Source organism: Dama dama, chromosome X (assembly GCF_033118175.1).
Source record: "Dama dama isolate Ldn47 chromosome X, ASM3311817v1, whole genome shotgun sequence".
Classification (NCBI taxonomy): Eukaryota; Metazoa; Chordata; class Mammalia; order Artiodactyla; family Cervidae; genus Dama; species Dama dama.
Genome location: NC_083714.1, coordinates 165,469,804 through 165,479,682, shown reverse-complemented (window position 1 = coordinate 165,479,682; position 9,879 = coordinate 165,469,804). Strand labels below are relative to the sequence as shown.

Sequence of the window (9,879 nt, the reverse complement as noted above, 5' to 3'; positions counted from 1 at the left end):
CTCCAGCACCAGACTTAAGTCCTGGCTTCTGCGTCTCCAGGAGCTGCAAGGTAAGGAGGGCGGGGCGCACTGTGCATTTAATCCTTTTATTTCTGTGTGTATGTTTGGCCCAGGCTGGGTCTTCCTTGCTGCACGCTGGGCTTTTTCTCTAGTTGAGGCGAGCAGGGTGGGGTGGTTGGGGGGCGGGGAGGTGCAACCTCTTTGTTGGGGTGCGCGGGCTTCGTTGGGGTTCACTGAATAAGGGTTGTTGGTTTCTTTTTTTTTTTGCTGGACCAAGGATTGAATTGGTGTCTCTTGCATCTGCCGGCGGATTCCTTACCACTGAGCCACCAGCGAAGCCCCAAGGAGGTCACGTTTTCCATCGGCTATCACTGAAGGTTCAGGTCCCGGGGGGGTTTGTTTCGGGATTGCTTTTTGTCTTTTTTTTTTTTTTTTTTGGCCACTTTGCAGCCTGTGGGATCTTAGTTTCCCCGACCAGGGATCGAACCTGTGCCCCACCCTGCAGTGGAAGCTCAGAGTCGTAACCCCTGGACCACCAGGGACCAGCCATGGTTTGGGGATTTCTGACCATGTGTGCAGAGGGTTGTCATCACAAGCTAGGCAGTGGACAGTGTTCTGTGCGTCCTCCCGGGTCTATCTTCTGCCCAGCGGTTACTCCAAGTGATGTTTGACTCTGTCATCCCCCGTGGGCCTCTCGCTGTGTTTTCTGTGTCTTCATGTCATCTTTAATGTCTGTGGAGGCTTTTTCAGTTCTTTCTGCAAAATAGGGCAGAAGGTGAGGAAGCAAGAGTCTTACTTATTATTATTTTTTTTTTTGCAGTATTTGTTTATTTGGCCTGAGTTGTGGCAGGCAGGCTGTTTGATCTTTAGTTGCTACGTCTCGGGTCTAGTTCCCTGAACCAGGGATCGAACCCAGGCCCCCTGCACTGGGAACTCTGCGTTTTAGCCACTGGACCACGGGGGAAGTCCCAACTCTTCCCTTTCTAAGAATGGTTTCTTACTGATGTCTGCTGACCTTCAACTTTATATCGATAATGTATTTTTCTCAAATTGCTTTCCCTTAGAGGTTATAACAAGGTGTGAACATATTTCCCTGTGTTACAGGGTAAATCCTTGCCTTCGCGTATTTTATATAACATAATTGTGCTTCCCTTGTAGTTCAGTCCGTAAGGAATCTGCCTGCAATGCAGGAGACCCAGTTCGATCCCTGGGTGGGGAAGATCCCCCGGAGAAGGGATAGGTTACCGACTCCAGTATTCCCGCCTGGAGAATCCCAGGGACAGAGGAGCCTGGTGGGCTACAGTCCGTGGGGTCGCAAAGAGTCGGGCATGACTGAGAGACTAAACCACCATCACCATACGAGACATTGAATAGAAGTCCGTGTGGGCTACAGCAGGTCCTCATTGGCTATCTATGTTACGTACAGTGCTGTGTATACGTTCATCATTATTTCATTCTTTTTCATGGCTGAGTAATATTCCACGGTGTGCGTGGGCCGTGTCTTCTTTATCCATTTCTCTGTTGATGAATGCTGAGGTTGCTTCCGAAGGTGGGTTTTTTTTTTTGTTAATTAATTAATTTCTTTGACTGTGCTGGGTCTGTGTCGCTGTGTCCAATTTCTCCCTAGGTACAGCTCCCAGCCTCTAGAGAGCAGGCTGGGAACTTGGGGCATGTATACTTAGTTGCTCTGTGGCATGTGGGATCTTCCCGGGCCAGGGATTCAATCTGTGTCCCCTGAGTGAGCAGGCGGTTTCTTTAACAAAGAGCCACCCAGAAGGCCTGACTCTTTCATTTTTAACACTAGGTCTTACTTAAGTCTTCTGACCTAAAACTTTATATATATATATGCATATATATATATATGTATTTCAGATTATTTTCCATTATAAGCTTCCCGGGTGGCTCAGACGGTCTAGAGTCTGCCTGCAATGTGGGAGATCCAAGTTCGATCCCTGGGTCGGGAAGATCCCCTGGAAAAGGAAGTGGCAACCCACTCCAGTACCCTTGCCTAGAGAATCCCATGGATGGAGGAGCCTGGCAGGCTGTATAGTCCATGGGGTTGCAAAGAGCCAGACACGACTGAGCGACTTCTCTGAAACCTCGTTACAAGGTTCTAATATTGTTCCCTGGGCTATACAGTAAATCGCTGCTTCTATATATTTTATATAAGGTATTGTGTATGCTTCCCTGTGCCGAACAGTAGGTCCATGTGTTTTATCTATTTTGCATGTAGCAGTGTGTATCTGTTCATGCCAAACTCCCGGCTTATCCACCCTTGGCAACCACAAGTGTGTTCTGTATGTCTATGAGTCTGTTCCTGCTTTGTAGGTAAGTTCATTGGTGTCTCTCTCTCTCTCTCTCTTTTTTTTTTTTGATTCCACAAATAAGCTATATCATACGATATTTGTCTTTTTCTGTCCGACATATTCCACTAGCGTGATCCTCTGGTTACGTTCATATTGCTGCCAATGGCATTCTTTCGTTCTTTTTCATGACTGAGTAATACTCCATTGTATACATGGACCACATCTTCTGTATGTACCCATCAGTCGATGGACTCCAGTGTTGCTTCCGAGTCGTTGTTGTTCTTGTTTAGTAGCTTGGTCGTGTCTGACTCTGTGACCCCGTGGACGGTAGCCCTCCAGACTCCTCTGTCCATGGGATTCTCCAGGCAAGAATACTGGGATGGGTAGCCTATCCCTTCTCCAGGGGATCTTCCCAACCCAGGGATCGAACTTGGGTCTCCCTCATTGGCAGGCAGATGCTTTACCCCTGAGCCACCTGGGAATACTCTTCAGCCATAAAAAAGAATGGAATAGTGCCATTTGCAACAACAGGGATGTAACTAGAGGTTATCATACTGAGTGAAGTAAGTCAGACAAAGACAGATATCATATGCTATCGCTTATATGTGGAATCTAAAAAGAAATTGATGCAAATAAATTTATTTATAAAATAGAAACAGACTCACAGACTTAAAAAAAAAAAAAAAAAAAACCTTATGGTTGCCAACTTAGGGCTTCCCTGCTGGCTCAGACAGTGAAGAATTTGCCTGCAGTGTGGGACACCTAGGTTTGATCCCTGGGTCGGGAAGATCCCCTGGAGAAGGAAATGGCAACCCACTCCAGTGTTCTTGCCTGGAGAATCCCCTGCACAGAAGAGCCTGGTGGGCTACAGTCTCTGGGGTCGCAGAGAGTCAGACACAACTGAGCGACTAATATTCTCACTGCACTTCCATACTCCAATGAAAAAATTCTAAAATGGGGACTTCCCTGGGGGTCCACTGGTTAAGCCTGCGAGCTTGCACTTTAGGGGGTGTTCCGGGTTCCATTCTTGATCAGGGGACTAAGATCCCGCAGCCCTCTTCTTTGGCCAGTAATACTAATTTGAATAAAATGAAACTTAAGAAAAGAAAAGAAACCACACAGCACCGCCTTCCTGCTGCCTGGAGATCTTTGTCCTGGAGTCTGGGAGGAAGTGAAGCCAGCTCCCACCTCCCCCCACCCTCGAGTGTGAAGCCCGGCTCAGCCCACCAGGAAGTTGAGAAACTGTGTGAGGTCGTTTGGAAATGCGCCTCCTGGCATCTGGTTTCTTTTCTGGGAAAATCGATGTTATAACTTCGGGGGCTGCACCCTCCCCCCGAACGCCGGCTCACTGAGGTCATGCTGCCCACACCTCCGTTTTTCTGTGGAAGAGGCGCTGACCCCCACCTCCCCAAGACTCCTTTTCTTCTCTGACCCCAAGGAGAGTCTGGGAAGAGCGGAAATGTGGGATTCTGGCGGATGAGGGGGTGGGGAGGAGCCGTGTGGGCAGAAAGGGCAAGGAGAGGCTGTCACCAAGTGTCTGTGCTGAGCTGGTCAACCTCAGCCGCCGGACGAGTCTCTGATGGGGGCGTCCTGGGCCCTGTGTGGGGTGTGGAGGAGAGTCCCTGGGCTCCCCCCACCGCACGCCAGGGCAGCCCCTGCCCGCATCGCTATCACGGCCAGAAAGTCTCCTGACGTTGTTCTATGTCCCCTGGGAGGGTAAAGTCCTCCCAGTCTGTGAAGCACAGCCATAGGTGCATACGTGGGTGGATGGGTGGATAGTTGAGATAGATGGATGATGGCTGGCTGGATGGATGGTTGGGCGGGTGGATGGGTGGATGGATGGGTGGATAGTTGAGATAGATGGATGATGGCTGGCTGGCTGGATGAATGGACGGGTGGATGGATGGATGGATGGATGGAAGGATAGTTGAGATAGATGGATGATGGATGGATGGATGGATGGATGGATGGACAGGTAGATATATGGATCAATGGATGGATGGATGGATACGTAGAGGGTTGGATGGATGGATAGATGTATGGATAGATAGATGGATGAATGGATTGATAGATGGATGGATAGAGAGATGTATGGATAGATAGATACATGGATGGATGGATACATGTATGTATGTATGTATGTATGTGTAGATGGATGGATGGGTGGATGGATGGATGGATGGATAAATGTTTGGGTGGATGGATAGATGGATGGATGGATGGATAGATAGATGGGTGGATGGATGAATGGATGGGTGGATGGATGGATCGGTAGATAGATGGATGAATGGATGGATCAGTAAATGGATGGATGGATGGATGGATAGATACGTACACATACATGATAGATGATAGGTAAATGATTGCATAATTATACCAATCATAGAGAATGGAGACGGATAGAAAAGCAGACTGAGAAATCGCTAGGCGACAGACTCTCTCACGCCTGCTCAGGGTTCCTCAGCCTCAGCGCTGCTGACACCCGGGGCCGGACGTGTCTCCGACGTGGGGCGTCCTCTGCACTCCGGGGTGTGGAGCAGAAGCCAAGGCCAGTCAGACAAAAGCTGTGTTAAAATGTAAGCAAATTTTAAAAACATACGATGGATTAAAATTTTTATTATTTTAAAAAATATGCAATAACCATCAAGGGTCTACTGTATAATACAGGGTACTGTACTTTCGTTCGGAGTCACATAAATATATTCTCTTTTGGGTTCTTTTCCACTATAGGTTATTACAAAGTATTGAGTATAGTACTCTGTGCTTCCCAGATACTTTACTGGTAAAGAAACCACCTGCTAATACAGGAGACATAAGAGACTCGGGCTTCCATCCCTGGGTGGGGAAGATCCCCTGGAGGAGGGCATGGCAAGCCACTCCAGCATTCTTGCCTGGAGAATCCCATGGACAGAGGAGCCTGGCAGGCTATAGTCCATGGGGTCGCAAAGATTCAGATACGACTGAGCAATTTAGCATGCTTGCACGCATATACACACATACGTGTAAGTGAATCACTGTGCTGTATGCCTTAAACTAACAGAACCGTGTATATGAACTCTACTTCAATGAAAAAAATTCTTTTTTAACATGCAGATCAGAAAAGAGAAGTAAAACTGTATCCATCTGCAGATGACTGTTATATATAGAAAATCTTGACGAGGCTCCGCTAAAAAAGAATCTTCGAACTAATACCCAGATTTGGCCTGGCGGCAAGGCATAAGATTCAGAGACAAACGCAAGCGCTGTGGACCATCCAAAAAATGAAATTCAGAAAACAAGTCTATTTGCAGTAGCATCCAAAAGATTGAAATATGTCCATTTTTTGTTGTTGTTCAATTGCCAAGTCTTTTTTTTTTTTTTTCATTTGGAGGCTAATGACTTTACAATATTGTATTGGTTTTGCCACACATTGACATGAATCAGCCACGGGTGTACATGTGTTCCCCATCCTGATCCCCCCTCCCACCTGCCTCCCCATCCCATCCCTCTGGGTCATCCCAGGGCACCAGCCCTGAGCGCTTGTCTCATGCATTGAACCTGGACTGGCGGTCCATTTCACATATGATAATATACATGTTTCAATGCTCTTCCTTCAAATCATCCCACCCTCGCCTTCTCCCACAGAGTCCAAAAGTCTGTTCTGTACATCTGTGTCTCTTTTGCTGTGTTGCATACAGGGTCATCGTTACCATCTCTCTAAATTCCATGTATATGCGTTAGTATACTGTATTGGTCTTTATCTTTCTGGCTTACTTCACTCTGTATGATAGACTCCAGTTTCATCCACCTCATTAGAACAGATTCAAATGCATCTTCTTTAATAACTGAGTAATATTCCATGGTGTATATGTACCACAGCTTCCTTATCCATTCGTCTGCTGATAGGCATCTAGGTTGCTTCCATGTCCTGGCTATTATAAACAGTGCTGCGATGAACACTGGGGTGCACGTGTCTCTTTCAGATCTGGTTTCCTCGGTGTGTATGCCCAGGAGTGGGATTGCTGGGTCATATGGCACTTCTATTTCCAGTTTTTTAAGGAATCTCACAGTTAACCTTTAATAAAGGGTAAAAGGTATTGTGTGTTGTGGCGGGGGAAACCCAAGCCTCAAATAGAGACAGTGAAAATGGAAACACGCATGTGCTGGGTTAAAGGGACCGTCCCCCAGCCAGCAGCCCTTGTAAGTCGGCGGTCGCTCTGGAGGACTCTGTCCCCCAGGCCTTCTGCCCTGTCTTCCAACCTCTCTGCATACTGTCCCGAAGGACTCTTAGCTGCCACCCGGGACCAGGCGTCATCTCCTTTACTGTCGTTTCCCTTGTCCACAGACCCTGCTGGGAGCTGTGAGCTGGTCTCAGAACACACCAGGGCGATGAAGATGAAAAAAAGGGCTGAAGGTGAAAACGCAGAGACTGTCGCACAGACTGAAGGGGGTCAGAAAGAGAAAGCCAAGTGTCGCATCGTGACAGGTTTATGAGGAGTCTAGAAAAATGGCAGAGATGCTCCCGCTTGCAAAGCAGAAATAGAGACACAGACGTAGGGACTCAGGGGGGAAGGTGGGGGTGCGATGGCTTGGGAAATGGAGATGGACGTGCCTCCACGGTTGAGGTGTGCGTGCTAAGTCGCTGCAGTCATTTCTGACTCTCTGCGACCCCGAGGACTGTAGCCCCGCCAGGCTCCTCTGTCCGTGGGAGTCTCCAGGCAAGAACAGTGGAGTGGGTTGCCGTGTCCTCCTCCAGGGGAATCTCCCTGACCCAGAGATCAGACTCGGGCCTCTGAACGTCTCCTGCGTTGGCATGCAGATTCTTTCCCACTAGCGCCACCTGGGAAGCCCATATTGATATGGATACGATGAAGGTGATACGTCATTATACACATTGACAGATACAATATATCAATAAGTTTGCATATTGATACTATGTATGTAGTACATAACGAGAACCTACTGTACGTCACAGGGAGCTCTACTTAGGGCGCTGTGGAGACCAAATGGGAGGGAAATCCAATAAAGAGGGGATACACCTGCTGAAGCTCCAGTCCTTTGGCCACCTGCTGCGAAGCGCCAACTCATTGGAAAAGACCCTGATGCTGGGAACGACTGAAGGCGGGAAGAGAAGGGGACGACAGAGGATGAGATGGCTGGATGGCATCACCGACTCGATGGACATGAGTTTGAGTAAACTCCGGGAGTTGGTGATGGACAGGGAAGCCTGGCATGCTGCAGTCCACGGGGTTGCAAAGAGTCGGACGCGACTGAGCAACTGAACTGAACTGAGATGAGGTGACTAACTTGGTAACTGATCTGAGTCGACTTGGGGAACCTCCCTGTCCCGTCTTTGGGAAGACTACCCTCTCCATGTCTGTGATGAAAATGGTCGCTGAGGGGCTTCCCTGGTGGGCCCAGTGGTAAGGAACCCTCTTGCCAGTGCAGCAGAGAGGAGTTCGATCGGGGGGAAAAAAATCCCACGTTCCCTGGAGCAAGCAAGCCCATGCCTCACAACTGCCGAAACCCGGGGGGCCCTGGAGCCCATGCTGAATAAAAGAAGCCGCTGCAATGACAAGCCTGTGTGCCCCAGCTGGAGAAAACCGCAGCACAGTCCAAAACATCTAATAAATTAAAATGATCAGCGAGACCAGACCCACCTGGTCCCTGCTCTGAGAAGACTTGGTGAAGCGTCTGGCCCGACTCTAAGAAAGACGACCTTCTCCACGCGAGTGGATGGGAGCGGGTATGGAGGAGACCAGGGGACCCACCTGTCCCAGTTCCTCCTAGCGGCAGGCGTGGCAAGGGGAGGGGAGGGAATCGAGGGGAAGAAAACAGGAACACAGCTGAAGGCGTCCGGCCCATCACTGTCGGATGAGGAAGAGAGGCGTCAGGGCGCTCAGACGGGCAAGCCTCGCGGGAGAGCGATGGGGATCGCAGGTCGGCAGACGCGAGCGTCGGGTGGGGGGGTGTCGGAGGGGTGGGGTGTGACCCGGTCCCCCTTGACCCCCGGGGTCCCCAAAAGTGTCACTTTCCTGCTTCTGCTGCTGCCCCGGGCGGCTGGCGCTCCAGGTGGGTCAGAACAAAAGTTGCTCTGCCGCGCCGGGGGCTAACTCACTTCAGCCGTGTCCGACTCCCTGCGACCCCGTGGACTGTAGCCCCGCCGGGCTCCTCTGTCTGTGGGGATTCTCCAGGCAGGAATCCTGGAGTGGGTGGCCGTGCCCTACCTCCAGGGGATCTTCCCGACCCAGGGGTCAAAGCTGGGTCTCCTGCATGGGCAGGCGAACTCTGTTCCGTGCGCACGAGCTGGGAGGCCCCGGTAACCTGAGGGTGTGCAGTGAAAACACCTTTCTGATGCAGGGCGCCCAGGCAGACGGCGTGACCGCTGAGGGGTAGCGTGTGGGCGCCGCGTTCTTGGGTCCGGATGAGCCCTGGGGGGGAGTTGGCCAGGTCGGGGTGGGAGATTTCGGAGTTCCCCGGGGCCAGCCCGTGCCTGTCGGGACTGGAAAGCAAACTTGGGTTTGCGAGCTGTGTGTGTGCTGCGGTGATGGGGGCCCGGTCGGGGTTACAGGCGTTGCCTGGGACGCTGGCATTGCGTTTTGTGTGGCTCAGTTGGTCAAGAATCCGCCTGCAGTGCAGGAGACCCCAGATTCCTGGGTCGGGAAGATCCGCTGGAGAAGGGGCAGGCTACCCACTCCAGCATTCTTGGGCTTTCCTGGTGGCTCAGCTGCTAAACAATCTGCCTGCAATGGGGGAGACCTGGCTTCGATCCCTAGGTTGGGAAGCTTCCCCTGGAGATGGGAAAGGCTACCCACTCCAGTATTCTGGCCTGGAGAATCCCATGCAGCCCATGGGGTCGCACAGAGTCGGACATGACTGAGCGACTTCCACTCACACACTCCCTGGCACGCCTAAAACCACGGTGAGCTCCACGGGCAAGCTCGTGCCAGGATCCCCCTTGGACCGGCCTCCCGGTTACCCAGCCCCCTCCGCAGGGCGTGTCCTGAATCCGAGAGACGGCGGCGGTCCCCTCCGCCCAGCCTACATGGTCTCAAAACTGAAATCTTTAAATGGGGAAAGAAAGCGCGGCCTGGTGACTTCCAAAACAAGAAGGGAAAGCGGGCATGAAGAAGCAAAGGACAACTCGATTCCATTTATAGGCAGCAAAGCAGCAGAGGGGAGTTCGTGGAGGCAGAAAGTGGGTGCGTGGTCCGAGGGGGTGGATGCTGCCGGCTCACGGGGACAGGTCTCCCTTGAGGAGACGGGAAGGTTCTGCAACCAGGCTTGGCGGATGTGTGGAGTGTCACTGCCTTGCACGAGGGGGCTCCCCGGGTGGCTCAGCTGGTAAAGAATCGGTCTGCCGATGCAGGAGACGCGGGTTCCATCCCTGGTTCGGGAAGATCCCCTGGAGCATGAAATGGCAACCCACTCCAGTGTTCTTGCCTGGAGAATCCCCATGGACAGAGGAGCCTGGTGGGCTACGGTCCACGGGGTCGCAGAGAGTTGGACACAACTTGGCGACTGAGCGTACAGGCTTGCATCCTGTGTGAATTTAGCCTGAATTCCAAAGCAAAGGGGCAAAATTAAGTGAAAC

At 51.1% G+C, this 9,879-nt stretch overlaps 1 protein-coding gene across 8 annotated transcripts in view; it reads left to right on the top strand.

Annotated features, from left to right (window-relative positions):
- The first annotated feature begins 277 nt into the window (after nt 1-277).
- LOC133052446 (granulocyte-macrophage colony-stimulating factor receptor subunit alpha-like) overlaps nt 278-9,879 on the top strand; it is a 43,544-nt gene continuing 33,942 nt past the window's right edge. For 6 of the 8 annotated variants that reach the window (XR_009692048.1, XM_061137343.1, XM_061137338.1 and 3 more), the window contains exon 1: nt 8,123-8,225. Coding sequence is in view for 6 of the 8 variants with exons in the window: in XM_061137343.1 (XP_060993326.1) it covers nt 8,213-8,225 (13 nt within the window). In the remaining 2 variants the exon portion in view is untranslated. Of the gene's footprint in view, nt 378-8,116; nt 8,226-9,879 lie in introns of those variants that run through there. The other 2 variants (XM_061137345.1, XM_061137341.1) reach the window with 2 other exon arrangements.